This window comes from Myotis brandtii, unplaced genomic scaffold (genome assembly GCF_000412655.1).
Source record: "Myotis brandtii unplaced genomic scaffold, ASM41265v1 scaffold269, whole genome shotgun sequence".
NCBI classification, from domain to species: Eukaryota; Metazoa; Chordata; class Mammalia; order Chiroptera; family Vespertilionidae; genus Myotis; species Myotis brandtii.
The window spans coordinates 677069-697196 of NW_005360226.1; the positions used below are offsets into that span (position 1 = coordinate 677069).

Here is a 20128-nt window from a genome sequence, read left to right on the forward strand (position 1 = left end):
GGGGTGGGGGTAGGGTGGAAAAAAATGGGTGAAGGTGATCAAAAGGTACAAACTTCTAGTTATAAAATAAGTAAGTCAGGAGATGTAATGCACAGCATGGTGACTATTGTTAATAATACTGTTTCATATATTTGAAAGTTGCTTAGAGTATGTTTTAAAAGTTCTTATTACAAGAAAAAAATGTAACTATGTGAAGTGATGGATATTAACTAGACTTATTGTGGTGGTCATTTCACAATATATACCAATATCAGATCATTATGTTGTACATCTGAAACTAACATAATATTATATGTCAAGTATATAATAAAAACACCCTCAAATGACCTTATGGGTGAGACGCTTTGATTGGTCAAGACCAGGGAGGACTGCAACTATTGTTATGATTACTGGATTGGAAATCATGGAGATCTGAGTTAAGTCCAATGTCAAATCCTTTACATAGATAAGAGAGCTTGGGCAACCATTTACCCCAAACCAGTTTCCTCTCTGTATGATATGATGATTACGACCACAGATTCTGGAGCCAGCCTTGGGCAAGTTAAGTGACCTCTCTGGGCCTCAGTATCTTCATTTGCAAAAGGCTGATGAAGACCTATATTCTAGGGTTCTTAACAGAATTAAATGACCCTCATAAAGCACTTTGAATGAAGCTGGCACTATGTGATGTTGTGGGCTAAGTCTATGGGTACTCTGCATAGCCTGATATTTAAGGAAAATACTGAGATCATGAGACACACCTAATCCATAAACCAGAAATCCTAGGTACTTTCCACAATTATGAGGGAAGCCAAGGGTACAGAGGGGAAGCGATGGCAGTCCAGGTGGGTTCCAGCTGGACAAAGCATCCCTCTGGACAAAAAGGAAGATGAAGAGCCTTTTTGGAGGAGCTATTACACAATGAAAGAAAGCTTCCAAGAAGCAAGGGGCTTTGAAAAGCTAAGTAAGGAGTGTGTGTGTGGTGGTGGTGCTGGGGGTGGGGGTCTGTATGTCAGAGATTCTCTCTGTCTTTGAGACAGGAACATTGTGGGAAGGGGCAGGGGAGGTGGTACAATGGGAGGATGTGCAAATACATTCCAGATGTCCTTCAAAGAAGCAATGGCCTGTGGGGTAAGATCATTTTTTATTTTGGAAAATGTCTTTAGCTTCTCAAACTTCCTACATTTCAATTGGGTTTTGAGAGGTGCCTATGGAAGTAAAAGCATGACAATGTGTGGGGAAGGGGCGGCTAGTGCAGGCATGTGCAGCCCCAGGTAAGAGGGAGCACTGGTCTCCCCGGTGTCCTCACTGTCCAGGTTGTCCAGGGCAGCTGTGTGTGCTGCCAGCTGGAAGTTACCTGCCTGTTTAAACAGGCCAAGCCTCCAGTGGGCACACGTCCTGTTTAGCCTGATGGGGCTGGATGCATTTCAGAGCTGGTTTCATTTCCTCGGTGGGTGCATTGGCAGCAAGGAGAAGCCATTGACCTACTCTTTGCTCTGAGTTGAAATCATATTGTAACAATAGACATGACCTCAGTTCGGTGCCTCTCCATCAGGTTCTATTATTCAACCTCTCCATCCTCATAAGTGTGATCAGAGTGGAACATAGTAGGTCTTTGCTTATTATAAGAGACAAAGTAAGAGAGAGGGGCTCACACTGAGTGTAAACATTGTGACACAAGGACGAAGGCTTCCTGGGAGATGGGCGGAGTGGGATAAACCAGAGCCACTCCCACCCATCTCTCTGCCTCTGGAAGTAAGTCAAGGTGGGAAAAGTTTAAGGACAACTTTGAAGACCTGTGGGAGCTGGCGAGGAGAGGATTACAGTTACAGGAAAAGGCTTGACATCCATTTTCCATGAAGACAAAACATTTCCTTGACCCGAAGGTACAGCCCTGAGAGGTAAACTATGAAACTATGATTTTAAAAAGGGGGGGGGAGGGGATACTGATGATGATAATGATTTAATATTTCTTGAGGCATCAGGATTTTTCAGGTATTGTGCCAAGTGCTTCTTGAGCACTTATCCCATATTGGCCTCACCACAATCCTATGAGGTAGGTCTATTTTTAGCTTCATTTCACATGAGAAGAAGTTATTATTCAAAGAAATTACAATGCTATGAGGTGGCATCACTTGGATTTGAACCAACATTCCAGTTCAGAGCCTGAATTCCTAATGATCTCACAAGAGCCTAAAGTCTACCCATGTCTAGCAGCCTCATGACCCAAGTTTTCACTCCAGTTTTGGAGAAGAATGTTGTAAAGGTGCAGTAACCTGAGAGGTGTGTGTAACAGAGGGAGGCACATTCTCACCTCCAAAGTCAGGTTCTGGGAGGAGCGGGGAGGGGTAGTGTCCATAATTTGTGGGCACCTTTATATAACACTCGGGTCCTCTGAGCACACAGCAGTGGGACCATATTCCCAGTCCCGGCACTCAGCACCGCGGTGACACGGTGCAATCCCTTCCCCTGAAGACGGCTCTGTCAGCGGGTGATGGATGTTCAAATAAGATTCTGTATGATTTGCTCTTTGATTTTCCTCCAGGACCATTTCTAGTTCAGTGACTAAATAAAAATCAATCACCAAGGAGAAATACAGCAGAATCCTAAATTTAGTCCTGGTGGACAGAAATACTCTATCATTATTGAGAAATCTGGTTTCAAGGAAAACACCATTTACCCCAAAGCTCAGTAAATAACACACAATTTAGACAACTTGATAGAATGACGATGTTCACCCATACCAAATTTAGACTCTGTCCATGTTTAGAAGGCAAATCGTCATAATATTTTTACTATTATCACTTGATTTTGAGAAAAAGAGGATTTCTAGCAATTCTAAGATTGTTGGTATCTGGAGGCCCAGCTCAGGCTATTGCAGTGGTTCTCAACCTTGGCTGCACATTAGAATCACCTGGGAATCTTTTTAAAATCCTGGTTTCTGGGCCTCATCCTCCGGAAATTCTGTTTCTTTGTTATGGGGTGGGGCCACAACATTAGTAACAAAGAAACAGAATTTCCGGAGGATGAGGCCCAGAAATCAGGATTTTAAAAAGATTCCCAGGTGATTCTAATGTGCAGCCAAGGTTGAGAACCACTGGGCTATTGGGCTGCTGGCCTGGCTAAGCAAATTAATCCACCTGATGTGGATTAACCAAGAGGCAGTTTTAAGGTAGCTCGCGGGAGGGTTGGAAGCTGAGAGAGGTGCCTTTGGGAGCCACGACAGCAAACTGTTTTCAGGATGACCTCTGCATGACCTCTGACGGTCAGGTCTCTGCTTACAGCCAGGGCACACTGGTGACTGGCTTGCAGAATACTCACTGAGAATGTCCCTCCAAATCCTTCCCCAGCCAGCTGCCTTCAAGCCCCTCTGGAACCAGCCCACAACCTCACCAGAGGAGACATATTAAACTCACTCTAACTTGAAGGGTATGAAGTGCGAGGCTCACATCACAAATTTTAATTTAGATAGCCCCAAACTACTCTAAACTGGAACTTGGAACAAAGTCATCATTAGAGCTTTTCTAATTAAATTGGCTAAAATTAAGGCTTACTGTTAAAATCACGACTTGTTCATAGAAATCCAAATACACATAGTGCCAGGTGCTACTTTATGCAACCTCCACACTGTGCTGACATGTACAAAGGGTTTTTGTTTGGCTGCAAGTTATTCCCTAAAAAAAAGAAGGGCAAAACTCCCCGTGTTCAGTCTGCTTACCTTTCAAGGCAAATATGTGTACTACTCCTTATCCAGTCACTCCTGCGATAGATGCGGCTCTCAAAGGCAAGGGGGTCAAGAGAAGGAGATTTTAAACTGGGAACTCAGATCTAGCACGAGGTTTGTGGTGTGTTAATCAACTTAAAATCACATAGCCCCTCGGCAACAGAGTTGTACGCATGCTCTTTGTGAAGCCAGGTGTGCCTGACTTCCACCACTCCTGTGGAGCTCAGAGGGTTGCCCTGACCCCCAGCATCAGCGTTAGTATCGCTGGAAAGTTGTTCAAAATCAGTCTCGACCCCCTTCCCCCACCAGGACTTACAGAACCAGAATCTCTCAGGAGGGATGCGAAAAGCCTGTATTTTAATAAATCCACCAGTTAATCCTAATGTATGTCAACATCTGAGGACTATTGCATTTATCATGATGCCCCCTTAAATCAATCTCTACAAACAACTGAAGGAGAAACCCACCTCATTTTTAAAACAAATAAAAGTGGTTGAGAAAGACTATGCTTGGGTGGGCCCTGGCAAAGGTATCTACCTCCTGGTGAGTAAGAGGTAGCGGAGATGAGTTTGATTGAGTGCCATGAGTCATTTGGGCAGTAAAACGGGCTTTTTCCCTTGTCCATATATATTATGAAAAAAATAAGAAAAATATTAGGCAACTCTTTTCCAAGAAAAATGACTAAAGCTAGGACTATTTTCTATTTTAATAATTTTGCTAGGTTATTAGTTATGCTGCTTGTATATTTCATGAACTACCTACTGAAATAAGGTTTAGGGGTCTGTTTCCTCAGAAAGAATATAAAATACATCTCACTTGTCAGTAATATTATTCCTATAAACATGCCCTGTTAAATCTGTGTGAGCTGACACATTAATCTACTGCCTGACTTAAGCTTTGTTATTTTTAAAATTTTTGAGCTTTATCTTGCCTGGGGCAGATTTCATTTGGTGATTATATAGAAGAATGCTGACATAGTACCCTTCAGGCTTCCCAAGTCTGCCTGTTTATAAGCATTTATGAGCTGGTGAGACAAGCTTCCAGGTGAAAGATACTATATTGGTTTTGTGAGAGTTGATTCTGAATCCGACATCCAATAACAGAAGATTATACAAACCATCACATTCAAACTAAATTTTATTACATTTATTTGGAATTTAGTTTGCTTATGGTTATAATCACACAGAAAAAAAAATATTTTTGACATCAAAGAAGTTGTAGCAAATTTTATCCCAACAGGCATCTGTTCACTTCACATATTACCAACAAACATTTTTTTATTAAGAAAATGATATTTTTGAAAGTTTACCAAAATTAATTTAGAATTTACTAATAACTAAAAAAGGTATGATTTCCATGATGTTGTAGACTGAAAACAAAATTTTTATTAAGGACAACCTGACATGTTTATACTACCAACACAAAATTGCATTATAAAATTAATAAGTTAATGAACTAAAAGACATACTTCACTAAGGTAAAAATACTTAATTTACAAGTCACCATAGAGTACAACAATGGGAACAAAAATGAGACCATATAAATTCATTTTTGAAGGATTTTGAGGCTTTTAACTTATATTTTAATATTTTGTTCATATATAGCCAAGAGTAACAGAGAAAGCCAACCTAGGGTCAATCCAAAATTCTGCAGGAGAAACATCAACCAGGGTCGCCGTGTTTGAACATGAGTCATTTCAGGAAGCTAAAAAAAGAATAAAAAACCAGAATAAGATCCAGATATATTCACTGCTGGGAAAAGTTTGGTGGGAAAACATGAGGGACTCTGTTATTCAGAACTTAATAACCTTTAAAATTCCCAAAACAATTGCAAAATGCTTAATACCTACTCTTAACTGAAATTTTTAAACGTAAGATAAATTAAGCTGTTTGATTATGGTTCGAAGGATCCTAGTGTTGCCAGAAGTCCTAAAATAACATAGTTATCAACTGAAAGCAAACCCTTCTTACTTTTGTTTTTAGAAAATGTTTAAATGTGAAATAGATAATAGATGGAAGGTATTATTTTTTACTGTTCTGTTATGTTTATGAATTTGCTAAATACACTGGTTATTACAAAGCATATATTTGTTTCTTTTCAAAGAGATGACCTCTAGAACAATCAAGTTATCATCTCCTAAGGCTGTATTTTATTCTCTGAGAGACAAGTGACCACCGTTTTATATTTGTGAAATGCCACGCCATTGGAAGGGCGGTGTTCACTCAAGCATCTTTGTGAAGTGCCTCAACATGTTATTGTTTCACATTCTTTTGAATCCCTGACCCTGAGAATATCAGAGTGAGTATATCTCTCTTACATCATAGAGAAAGAGTAGGCTCAGGTCAAGAGACTTAACCTTGTTATTAGTGACATTTGGGGTTGAATAGTTCTTTGTTGTGGAGATCCTCTTGTGTTTTGTGAAATGTTTAACAGCATCCCTGGCTTCTACCCACTACAGGTCAATTGTCCCTCTGCTCCCAGTCATGACAACCCAAAATGTCTTTAGATGTTGTCAACTATACCTGGGAGTGAGGGTGGGAATAAAAATCTCCTCTGGTTGAGAACCACTGGATTATTTTATCTTGCAAGAGAAAGGTCAAACATATAAAATATGCAAGGGTTTTAGATTTATGGCACTATAAAATAGGTTGACATATTTATTTAATGCCTATAGAGGAACATCCTGAATGTTCTGTTTGTTTGTGCTTGAGATGGACATTTCTCCATTCTAATTAGCTCAACAGGTAGGAGAATTAGGATTATTGCAACCTGCTACTCACACCCCAGCACGGAGCAGCGGATTAAAGGCAATGGGTTTCCTTCTGTTCTGGCACTTTGTGTCTCAGACTATATCTGTGAGACACAGTTATGCCATCTCAGGTCAAGTAAGGGCTCAAACTTTAGCCTTATTTCCAAATATTGGAATAAGACATTTTATAGTTCCATCTTCTTCTTGGTTTTTTTTTACACAAAATAACTAATATTCATTTATAAGATGTGGCTGAATTAATAGCTTCTCTTACCTCCACTGTCTCTGGTGCCACCTAGCTGTTATTCATCTTTGACAAAATAGTACAAGTAGTTTCTGGAAAGATTTTTCTTGGCAAATAGTGATAAAATATGGATCATTTATTGAACCATCATGATTATGAAATGTAATGGAGAAAAATGCTTCAGATGAGGTATAAGCATGGTGATGAAAATGGTTCTTGTTCAATAGATAGAACTTGAGATGAATTTTCAAACCATTAATGTCTTAATGAACCTATATTTAGTAAGCTCCTTTTTATTTCCCCTCTTTGCTTCAAACTTCCACTCAGGATATTTGTTTGGGACGAAGTAGGTCTTGATTAGGGTAGATTTAATAGCAAAAAACAAAAACAAACAAACAAAAAAACTGATACAAAAAACACAGAGAGAGAATTAGTGTCTAGAGAATTCCTGCAAATATCAATCAGTTTGTACTGACTAAATTCCCAAATGCCACAATATCTTGTTAAATTGCTTGATCTATTATTTATCTCACTAGCTTAAGCTTATAGACCTGCTGTTTGCTTATAGTGACATGACAGAACTCAATACGTGTGTTTATAAGAGCTTCCAGTCTCTGCCAGTGGTCCCACTCCCAGTGACAAAACCAATAATTCTTTATTCTGAGTAAGTAGATGGCATCACCCACAAGAAAACATCATGAGTATTTCAGAGCTCCAGGAACCACCATTCATATGAAATACAATGTCTTCTGTGGAGTTTTGCAACAGGTTCCCTGCCTTTATTTTTTTTTCCAAAAAATAATTGGCTCTATGCTAACTTGACATCCATTCAGGTGTGCCTTCCAGCAGCTCATATTTCTCTCAAGGTCTTTCCGAATTCTCTGGCTGAAGCTCTTATGCAATGTTTATTTTCATTTACATTCGTTTTATTGTGCACTTTCTATATCTCCCTCACCCCATTTTCTTCTCATAATCCTAAAAGAGATAAAATTACTAACTCATTATAGCTAATAGAAAACATTGGCTCTGGGAGGAAAATGACTTATCCAAAGTCACACAGATGTGATGTCAGAACTAGGAAAGAAGCCAGGTGACCTCATTACTATAGAAGACATACAAACACAAAGACCAGCTCTCTATGTGAATTCATCTCTATTTTTAGCAATACATTTCTACCTAATTAAAAAAATGGAAAAATGCAAACACTAAAAATGTCCAATTAAGCATAACGTAGTCACTGTATGTGATGAAAATATGTAATACAACATATAGATATTAGGCTGCCTTTGTCATAAAAGATCACATTACTGGTTCTGTTTTTAAGTCAGACAATATGCACCCAACAAAAGCTATAACAGCACACTAACATTGTAAACCTACAGAAGCAGACAAATAATGGAAATTAACATAAATTAACATTTAAAAAGAAGTTTAAGGAGATTCTCCTCTCGATATTGAAGCTTTAATTTTAACTTGGGTGGTCTGGCTGAGCTTTCCACGTCCACACATAAATAGGTTTGGTAAGAAAACACAGCTTAGCTTGATTTTGAGACAATACTTGGCTTTCTTTTAGGTGATTATAGATGAACATATGAACCATAATATCTCTTGGGTCCATACCAAAATACCAGAGAGTACTACAGAAAGTCTTTCCAAAAGATACAAATATAAAATGCCGAAGCTCAAACCACAGCTGATTACAGCATTTCATTGTTTTGAATACACCCATATATATTTTATACATTTCAATCAGTAAATTTTGAAGGAAAATAAAAGTCCAGATGAATTAACTTTAAGCGTTTACATTTTGTTTTTACTGTGGGTTTTTTAAAAAATCTCTATAGGAGTTTAAGTGCCACCATCTTTCCCTGGCTTTCAAGAGAGAAAAGTTACCTGTACTTCCAGGGCAATTAAATTCCTTTATTAAATAATTTTACAGATCTTGATTTATACCCTAAGACCAGAGAGGGTGAAATGGTAGAGTATATTGATAAAAAAAAATTTAAAAAAAAACACAAAAAAGAGAGAAGAAATGTTAGCAAACAGCCTTGCTTAGAGATAGAGCTAAGAGAAGTGTTCTTGAGATTTCTGCCAGAAAGTTGGAATCCTTGAAGTAAAAAGTAATCTCCTTTTTTACCTCCATGCTTAGCAAGTTTCCCAACTCAAATCAGTGGATGCCAAGACATGATAGTCAAGGAGTCGTAATTTTCTGGAAAAATATATTTATCTAAAATGCAACCTTTTAACATGCTATCAAGTTCTTCTCTTCAATTTTGAATCAGGTACAGGAAATTTCCCGAGATGCATATAGTCCACATATTGACTGGGACTTGTCTACAGTTAATGGTTCCTGCAAGTTCTACTAACTGACTGAGATGTAGTTATGATAGTCAACTGCTAATTAAGATTTCTGAACATGTTAGAACAGCGGTTCTCAACCTGTGGGTCGAGACCCCTTTGGCGGTCGAACGACCCTTTCACAAGGGTCGCCTAAGACCATCCTGCATATCAGATATTTACATTACGATTCATAACAGTAGCAACATTACAGTTATGAAGTAGCAACGAAAATAATTTTATGGTTGGGTCACAACATGAGGAACTGTATTTAAAGGGCCAGAAGGTTGAGAACCACTGTTTTAGAAAGTAAATGTTTAAATTTAAGTTAGTTCCCATAACGATATTCCAGTCAAGATGATGCTTTAAAATGAATGCTCACAGAAAATATTAGAACATATCAGGAAAGAAAGTGGACGAATATTAACATCATGTACTATATAATAATTATATACTAGGGAGGACTCATCACAGAGAAGAATGGTCTATAAAACATCTTCTGGAACTAGGTTTTTGTCTTTCCTTGTACATGTAAGCTTCAGACTCTTCTGTCATTCAAAACCTCTGTTTATTTCCATCTGTAATCTGAAACTGGCTTCTTATTGGTATAATTAAACACCTATTACTGGATATTTCAACACTTAACTTCAGTATGGTTCATAAATGTACATACTGAAAAAGAAAGCTCAGCATTCAATGCTTCTAAAATACACTGAAATTTTCAAAGGCCTGTTGTTATTAAAAATTTACAATTCAAATATAAAAATTCAACATTCATTTATTAAAGAGATTTGGTGATCTCTTAGAAGATAAAATTGTAATTTGAATATTTTTTCTCTCTTAGGAAAGTGTAGCTTTTTGCATCATTAACTCTCAAGAGAAATGATTTTCTTTTTCATTCATGAAGCTCAATTAACTGATTTATGACATCTTTCTTTCAGAGGGACCCTAAAGTCCATTGTGCACAAGGAGTCAGGTATACATTTGCATTTGATAAGAAAAACCATCCTTGTCTCTTCAAAAATGTGATAAAAAAAAACTCAACTTATATTGTAGGACATCCTAATTATGCTTAATTAAGAGCACACATTTTGTGGGCTGCTCTAACTCTGTTACATTTGTAAATGGCTTAATTTTGTCCTTTCAAAAGACACAAAGTTGAGAACAAAATGGGAACTTGTTAGTGTCACAATTTTGGTTGTAAATCTGCAATTATCTGTTTGCATGTGTAAACTGTACACTTAGTAGTTGAATATCAAAGACTTCTAGTTTCTGGCATGGCACTTAAAAAGATTAAGATTCTGCCAGTGTGTCTTAACAACAAGTAAAAAACTGGGAAAACTGAAAAAACAAAAACTCTTCTTAGATATGTCAGAGAAGTGAGGTCACAGGGCAAACTGCTGGCAAAACACAAGCAGACAGGGAATACCACTTCCTAGAGCAGAATTTCTTCCAAATTAATGTCAGACACTAAGCCACAGATCCAGGAAGCTCAGAAAACATTAAGCAGGATAAATGCCAAAATACTACCTATAGGCATATCATTTTCAAACTTTAGAAAATCAAAGATTTTTTTAAAATCTTGAAATAAGCCAGAGGGGGGGAAAAACATACCTATAGGCAGATGAGCAAGGATAATAATTACATATAAATTCTCCTCAGAAATTATGTGAGCAAAAAGAATGAAGTGAAATATTTAAAGTATTGAGAGAGATAAATCACAAACCTAGAATTCTGTGCCCTCAAAATTAACCTTAGGACAAAAGGAGGAAATAAAGATATTCTCAGACACAAAAATTGAAGGAATTTGTTGCCAGTAGGCCACCCTTTGCAAAAAGTGTTAAAAGAAGTTTTTTGGAGAAAGAAAAATAATATAGGTCAGAAACTGGAATGTACATAAAGAAAAAAACATCAGAAAATGAATAAGTATTTTCTTACTCTTAATTAATCTAACAAATTTGTTCAAAATAATAGAACAATGCATTAAATTATGTATGCCTGTGTGTGTGCACATGCTTATGTATAGGGAAATGAATGACAGCAATGACACAAAGAATGGAAAGATGAATTACGAATATTTTCTTATTACAATGTGCTTACATTATCCATAAAACAGTATAGTGTTATGTTAAAGTAACATTGGATTAGTTGTATGTATGTTGAAAACTCTAGGGCAACCACTTAAAAAACTAAAAATGGAAATATAATTATTATACTGAGAAAGGAGTCAAAATGGAATAATATAATGCTCAATTAAAACCACAAGGCAGAAAAGATGTAAAAGATAAAATTAGCAACAAAGAACAAGGTCAAAATTAGGAGACAGTAACAAAGATGGTAGATATTTAACCAACTACTAGAGGCCTGATGCACGAAAATTCATGCAAGAGTAGGCCTTCCTTTCCCCAGCTGCCGGCATTGGCTTCCCTCCAGAACCTGGGACCCGGGCTTCCCTTCTCCGGCCACTGGCAGGCACTAGGGACCCTGGCTGCTTCCCTCCTCTGGCCGCCCACAGGCACCCAGGACCCGAGCTGGCTTCCCTCTGGTCCCAGTTTCATCAGGAAGGATGTCCAGTCTAATTAGCATATTACCCTTTTATTATTATAGATATCAGTAATCACTCTAAGTGTCAATGGTCTAAATACACTAATTAAAAGACACTTTTCAGAGTGGATAAAAAATAAGACCCAACTATATGCTGTCTACAAAAAACCTGCTTTAAATATGAAGAAAAAATGTAGATTAAAAGTAAAGGGATGGAGGAAGCTATATCATGCTAACTCTCATCAAAAGTGAGTGCGAGTAGCTACATTAATTTCCAACAGAGCAGTTACCAGGGGTAAATATGGACATTAGATAAAGATAAAAGACTCAATACTTCAAGAATCTTTAATGTATATGTTCCTAACAACAGAGTGTCAAAATGTATGAGACAAAACTCAGAGAACTGCAAGGAGAATCAGATGGAGAGTTGGAGACTTTACCACATCTCCTTTAGAAATAGATAGACCCAGAAGACTAAAAATCCATAATATCACAGAGGAGCATCTTCAATAAACTGGATACAATTGGCATATATAAACTACTTCAGCCAATAACAGCATAATTAACATTCTTCTCAAGCTCATATAAAACACTCACCTAGACAGACAACATTGTGCCCATAAAGCACACCTTAATAAATTTAAAATAATAGAAATTGTATAACAATGGAATTATACTATAAGTCAATGACAAAAGAAAGCTGGGAAATCCCACCAAATACATAGACATTAGGCAACACAGTTCTAACTAATACAAGGGTCAAAGAAGAACCTTTAAGATAAATTAAAACCTATTTTGAACTAAATGAAAATGAAGATGCAATTATCAAGGTTTGGGGGATACAGTAAAAGCAAGGTTTGGAGGGAAATAGTAGAAATGAAGAAAGATAAAAAAAATCAATAATCCAAACTTCCACCTCAAGAAGCTAGAAGAAGAATATAAAATTAAATCTTAAGTGAGAAGAAAATATAAATAAACCAGAAATTAACAAAATTGAAAACAGTAAATCAATAAAAAGAATCAACAAAGCCATAACCTGATTCTGTGAAAAGATCAATAAAATAAATAAGCCTCTACCCAGGCTAACTACGGAAAAAAGACAGAAGGCACAAATTACTTATATCCGAAATGAAAACAGGGACATCACTACAATTTTCATGGACAATAAAAGCATAATAAAGAAACATTATAAATAACTCTGTGCCTACAAATTTGTTAACCTAGAAAAAATGCATCAATTCCTTGAAAGACACAATCCGCCAAAACTTACACAAGAATAAGTAGACACTGTATAGGCCTATATCTATAAAATAAATTAAGTAACCTTTCATTCAATACAGAGAGCACTAAACACAGATGGGTTCACCAGCAAATCCTACCAAACATTTAAGGAAGAAATTATGCCAATTTTCTATAATCTTTCAGAAAATAGAAGCTGAAAAAATACTTTCTAACTCATTCTATGGGGCCAGCTTTGTCTTAATACCAAAACTAGACAAAGGTAAAACAAGAAAAGAAAACTACAGACCAATATCTTTCATGAACAGATATGCAAAAAATTCAACAAAATAGTAGTAAATAAAATTTTTAAAAATGTATAAAAAATTATACACCACAAGTGAAACAAGCCAGTCAATGAAGGAAAAATACCACAAATTTTTAAAAATGTATAAAAAAATTTTACACCACAAACAAGTGGGATTTTTTTTACAAGGCTAATTTATCATTCAAAGACTGATTAATATAATCTAGACCAGTGGTTCTCAACCTGTGGGTCTCGACCCCTTTGGGGGTTGAACGACCCTTTCACAGGGGTCGCCTAAGACCATCAGAAAACACATATATAATTACATATTGTTTTGTGATTAATCACTATGCTTTAATTATGTTCAATTTGTAACAATGAAATTGGGGGTCACCACAACATGAGGAACTGTATTAAAGGGGCGCGGCATTAGGAAAGTTGAGAACCACTGATCTAGACTATAGCATCAACAGGCTAAAGAAGAAAAATTACATGATCATATCAATAAATGCATAAAAAGCACTGACAAAATCCAACATATATCATGATTTTAAAAAAACTCCCAGAAAACTGAGAATAGAGAGAAACTTCCTGAAATTCATGAAGGGAAGGAAAGGGGAGGGTAAGGAAATGGTAGGGAGAGTAATATAGAAAAAGAAGAATAAAAACAGAAGAAAGGGAAATAAAAGGTATACAGACTAGGAAGAAGAAATAAAACTGTCTTTATTTGCAGTTGAGATGATCTCTATGTAGAAAATCCAAAAGAATCAACAAAAAAGTACCTGGAACTTATAAGTACGTATATCAAGATATAACGTTAACATACAAAAGTCAATCGCTTGTCTATATACCAGGAATGAACAAGTGAAATTTAAATTAAAAACATTACCATTTACATTAGCACCAAAAAATAAAATACTTACTGGTATATATAAATCTAACAAAATAGGTATAAGATCTATATGAAGAAAACTACAAAACTCTAATGAAAGCTATCAAGGAAAAACTAAATAAATGTAGAAAATTTCCATGTTCATGGACATGACAATATTGTCAAGATGTCAGTTATTCCATAGACTCAAGCAATGTCAACCAAAATCCTACAAGTTTTTCTATGGATATTGAAACACTGATTCTAAAGTTTACACAGAGATGCAAGACCCAGAATAGCCAACTTAATATTGAAAGAGAAGAACAAAATTGGAAAATTGATACTGCCCAACTTCAAGATTTACTGTAAAGTTACCACAATCAACAATGTGGTATTGGTGAAAGTACAGACAAACATACCAATGGAACAGAACAGAGAGGCCAGAAATAGACCCACAGAAATAGAGTCAGCAGAACTTTGACAAAGATGCAAAAGTGATAAAATGGAACAAAGATAGTCTTTTCAATAAATTGTGTTGGAATTACTGGCATGTACAAAAGAAAAAAAAGAAAACATAAACAGGCCTTGGTTATTCCTTGTGACAGAAATGTAAAGGAGGGTGTTAGAGTGCATTTTCTTTTAGCATCGTATTTATTATTAACTAGAGGCCCGGGGCGCGAAATTCGTGCATGGGGTGGGGGGGTCCCTTAGCCCAATCTGCACCCTCTCCAATCTGGGACCCCTCAGGGGATGTCCAACTGCCAGTTTAGGCCCGAGGGGATCAGGCCTAATCTGGCAGTTGGACATCCCTCTCAGAATCCGGGACCACTGGCTCCTAACTGCTCACCTGCCTGCCTGCCTGATCAACCCTAACTGCCCCCCCTGCTGGCCTGGTGGCCCCACACAGCCTGCTGTTCAGTCATTTGGTCGTCCCTCACTAACCCCCTTGCCGGCCTGGTGGCCCCACACAGCCTGCTGTTCAGTTGTTTGGTCGTCCCTCACTAACCCCCCTGCCGGCCTGGTTGCCCCACACAGCCTCTGGTGCCGTGTCACATATAGAAATTTTTTGATATTTGCAACCATAGTAAAACAAAGACTTATATTTTTGATATTTATTTTATATATTTAAATGCCATTTAACAAAGAAAAATCAACCAAAAAAATGAGTTCGCGTGTCACCTCTGACATGCGTGTCATAGGTTCGCCATCACTGTTATAGATAGTAAGATTCTGAGCACAGATTGAGGTATTGACTCAACAATATCCCAAAATTGGGAGATGTGTTCCTACTGACACAGGTAGGGCCTATTTTGAATTTAGGTCTTTTTAAATTAGCAGTTGTGTTCACAGAAAAGCTTAATACAGCAGTCTTAATTTTTCTTATCAAGCAAGAAAGCAAAGACCACAGGATCTCTATGTATCTGGAATTACCAAACTTAGAGGCTTATTGTTAAGTTATTTATTAATATTCATCATTAGATATTTTGTTAAGTATTTAAATACAGAATATTATAGATTCCTAAATTGCAATGGTATCTGCCCATGGGAATTCATGAAAAATAAATGAAAACAGACGATAAATGAAATTTTCCTTTTTGAAAATTGAGCTATAAGACACAGACCATGACATTGTCATTCACAATTACGAAAGACAAAAATGTTACCTGCTTTTCACTGGTACTTAACATTTTACCTTACTATTATTTTTCCTTAGGGAAAGTCAATTCAGCTAGAAAAATTTTTACTGATTTCGCTCAGCAAAAAGAGTCATCAGCCAGCTTTAGCATTTTCCTAAAAGATGGATTACTTTGGAAGATATATGTTTGTGTGTGTGTGTACATGCACAGGCATGATTTTAGGAGACTCACTAGAAGAAAGAAAACACAAGTAGCAGAAAAATACAAATATTTCTGGTAGTCATTTTTTTCAAATTACATTCAGCATTCATCCAAGTTGTGTCTATTAATCATTTTCTCAGTAGAAAATAACCTAAGTGTAGGATTTGACTAGTTTTAGAGAAAGATAATAGAAATCTTCCAAAAGTGTTGGTATGAATGATTCATCCTTCTTGCTTTTGTGAAGAAATAATTGTGAATGTTAAATTATTTTGCTGCTGAAGTGGCTTTTAAATGCTTGTCTTTTTTTTCACATCAAAAAAATATTTGAAATGGTGTCAGTTGTATTTATTGATTTTAAATACGATATATGTTGAAAGCAAATATGTATGTCAAGGCCATTTTACATGTATTTTTCAAGCAAAACATTCCTTTTCAATGCATGGATATTGTTTAAAAGGCATTACATCTAGGTATTGCCAAACTATAAAGAAAGGATAACTTACTTGTTTTTTGGATGGAGAAAGGACTTATTTACCAGAGCTGAACTGCATTGGATTTATCTAGATTTCTCTGAGAAAGAAACACTCAATCAAACAATACATTGGAATATAAAAAATAATGGACAGGAGGGAATCAGATCAGTATCCTAAAAGTATAGATTCTATTTTAGTTTAATTTCATAGTCGGGTGATTATGAGGCGAAGCCTAGCTAGAAACAGCTGTTTTGTGTCAATTTATGTTCTTTTCACCAATTCACTATGTTGAAGCTGTTACATTTACTGAACTTAAACAATTGTAGAGAAGCCGATGGATGCTTTTCACCTGGACTATTGGTGATCCTATTTATTGACTGGGCTTAATATTCAATCTTATTTTTGTGTATTTGGGTATATTTTAAAAGCAAAGGATCTTAAGTTCAAATTCAAAATACTTTTTACACTACCTTTCGTACAAGAAAATTTATCTGGAAATTGGAAAATGCTCCAGGCAAAGTCTGGCTGAGATTTTACTTGGAGGAGACACTTGCAGGAAGAGGAGAGATAAGTAAATTGCTCTAAGTGGCTGTTTTTCAATCTTGCTGTATCCTCCCCCATTATTATATAAGTGAAATTAAGATTGCAGGAACTTTAATAATAGTCTCAACAAGGAAGTTAATTTTTAAAAGAACGTCTGCAAAAAATGTACAGAGGGAAGGCCGTTACATTGGGAGTACTGTGTAGTGGTGGAGGCTGGAAACAATATTCTCAACTGATCTGCCTTGATGTACTCAGAGGGGGCACCTGAATTTTGGTTTGTTTTATTTGGTTCTGGCATGAATTGGTGAGTGCTTCTTTCTCTGAGTTACAACTCCCCCTGTCAGCTTGGGTGTTATTAATGCATTGGGTCCTGGGCAGTCGTCCAGTTCCACCGATTCTAGGGACATCTTCAGCTACATTCATAGTGAGAGCTCCTTGAAGTTGCCATGGGCCTATTGCTATGGAAACTGTCTCACAGGATCTAAAACCTTAGGAAAATTGCCTAAAGATTTGAAACTTGTTTCAGGTCCAAAATAAACCTTTCCTTGGCATAACCTATTTATATTTTTAATAAATTAATTTAGTGTTTAAAAAATAAGTCACATTTGTTAAAAATAAAATCTCTCTTATCCAAACTGCTGAAGAAAGCAATATTCTCAGAGCTTGTCTTTTCCTCATCTTTGAGAACTTTCATAAATGGTAAAGTAGGTAGAGCTGAGAAATTCTCTTGACTTTCAGTCTGAGAAGTTTCTTACAAGGAACTCGGTTCTGAGCATGAGATGCTCCTACATAGCAGTCTCTCTTTCCAAGTACAACTATACCAAGGTTAGCATCACAAGGATATATTCATCTTCTATAGCTGCTGTTAACAAACTACCATTAACATGGTGGCTTATAACACACATTTATTATCTTATAAGTATCTTACAGGGTCCCCAGGCAAATTTAAATGGGTCAGCTGTGCTGCTCTCCTTTCTGGAGCCTGGAGAGAATCTGTTTCCTTGCCGTTTCCAGCTTCTGGAGGCTGCCCGAATTCCTTATCTCCTGGACCCCTTCCTCCATCTTTAAAGACCCTGCTCCTGTTATCACAAACCTTTCTCTGGCTCCTGATGGAGAAGATTTTCCACTTTTAAGTACTTATGTGATTAGATTTGGACCACAGATAATCTAGGATAATCTCCCCTTCTCAAAGTCCTAAACCTTAATCACATCTGCCAGTCCCATTTGACATGTAAGATAACACACTCACAAATTCCCAAGATTAGGACATGTATATCTTTGGGTTAAGGGTGGGTCATTACATGTATAGAGAACAAATCTCATGAAATCTTTGTAGCAAACATGGGAATATGAAAGATAGCAAACCAATAGAACTGATTATAACCCAGATTAAGAGAAAGTGGATAAACAAGATAAATGGATACTAACCTATCCATCACAGGGATTATTGATTGTATCAGATGCTTCTGTTATATGACACTTCAAATATTCTATCTTACTTTCCACAGATAGGTGGAAGACAAAAGGATGGAAAAGATATTCTGTGCCAACAGTGGGCAGGAAAGCAGATGTGACTGTATTAATGCCAAAGAAGATTTCAAGACAAGGAGTTATACCAGAGATAAAAAGGTACCTTTCAGCATGATAAAATGTGGATTCATCAAGAATCCTATATAATAAAAGATTAATATGCAAATTGTCCCCACAGGTGGGAGTTCAACCAACTGGGAGTTAGACATGCACTGACCACCAGGGGGCGGTGCAGAACATGGCAGACATTGGCGATGTGGTGCTGGCAGTGGGCAGCAGTGGGGGTGCTGCCAAACCCGATGGGCCCCAATGAGAGTGGGACCGGCTGGATGGTGGAGCAGGTGAGTGGGCGGCGCCAGGCCAAGGCAGGTGCTAAGGGAGGCCCCAGCCAGCAGCTGGTAGCCTATAGGGACTCTACCTGTGCACGAATTTTGTGCACTGGGCCTCTAGTATATAATAATCCTAAATAGTCATGCATCTAATAACAGAAATTCAATCACATAAAGCAAAATTGATAGAACTAAGAACAAAATAAGCAAACCCATGAATATAGGTTTATATCCTATACTAGTGGCCTGGTGCATAAAATTCATGCATGGAGGAGGGGGTGTTCCTCAGCCTGGCCTGCACCCTCTCCAATCTGGGACCCCTTGAAGGATGTCCTACTGCCGGTTTACAGGGATCAGGCCTAAACCGGCAGTCGGACATCCCTCTCGCAATCCGGGACTGCTGACTCCTAACCGCTCACCTGCCTGCCGGCCTGATCACCCCCTAATTGCTCCCCTGCTGGCCTGATCGCCCCCTAACTGCCCTCCCCTGCTGGCCTAATATGATAGTCCCTAACCACCTCTGCCTTACCCCCCGCCACTGTGGCTTTGTCCAGAAGGACGTCCGGAAGATGTTTGGTCTAATTAGCATATTACCCTTTTATTAGTATAGACATATATACCATCAAATTCAAAAAAAGAAATCAGAGAATCATCCTTCATAAAAACAATTCCTGTGATTTCTACTCACTGCAATATTCACTTGAGCTACTCTAACATAACACTACAATTTAAACTAGAAATCAGACTTATCCCTATAGCATATTCATCTCACATCTGGGGAATCATAAAAAAATGCAATTCATTTCAAGAATTAAATCAGTGAGCACTAAAGCGCTAAAGACAGACAGATACAGACACACACACACACAAAGTCTACTCTCAAGAGACTAACAAGTTTTTCAGAAAAAAAAAAGAGCTAAAGAAAGCAGTATGAGAAACTACTACTATATGAGAATCTACTATGCCTGTCTGCCAAGAACTCTTATAGGCAACAGGGATACAGCAAGGCTTACAGCATAATTCAGCCTTAAGAATTTTAAATTTGGAGCAGGATGGGAAAAGGGGGGAGGAAAAGACACTGTTAGAAAAGAAACAAAATACGTGAGACACTCTCTGATTCACTCAGCATACCATGGACAACATAATCTTTTCCCAAATCACACAATCCAAAATAACCTTCCCCAACCAAACATTTCTGACTCTATTAACCACCACAGCTGATCTGCAACTAAAACACAGATAAGCCCGGCTGGTGTGGCTCAGTGGTTGTGCATCGACCCGAGAGCCAGGAGGTCATGGTTAGATTACCTGCCAGGCCACAGGCCCAGGCTGCAGGCTCAATTCCCAGTGTGAGATGTGCAGGAGGCAGCCAATCAATGATTCTCTCTCATCACTGATGTTTCTATCTAGCTCTCCCTCTCCCTTCCTCTCTGAAATCAATA

General features: G+C 37.4%; 1 protein-coding gene across 4 annotated transcripts in view; it reads right to left on the reverse strand.

Moving 5' to 3' along the window:
• Positions 1 to 4822: 4822 nt before the first annotated feature.
• SLC39A12 (solute carrier family 39 (zinc transporter), member 12) overlaps positions 4823 to 20128 on the reverse strand; it is an 80847-nt gene continuing 65541 nt past the window's right edge. For 3 of the 4 annotated variants that reach the window (XM_005868445.2, XM_005868444.2, XM_005868443.2), the window contains one exon: positions 4823 to 5407. In XM_005868445.2, coding sequence (XP_005868507.1) covers positions 5279 to 5407 — 129 coding nt within the window. In that variant the 3' untranslated portion in view covers positions 4823 to 5278. The remainder of the gene's footprint in view (positions 5408 to 20128) is intronic. The other variant, XM_014541395.1, reaches the window with a different exon arrangement.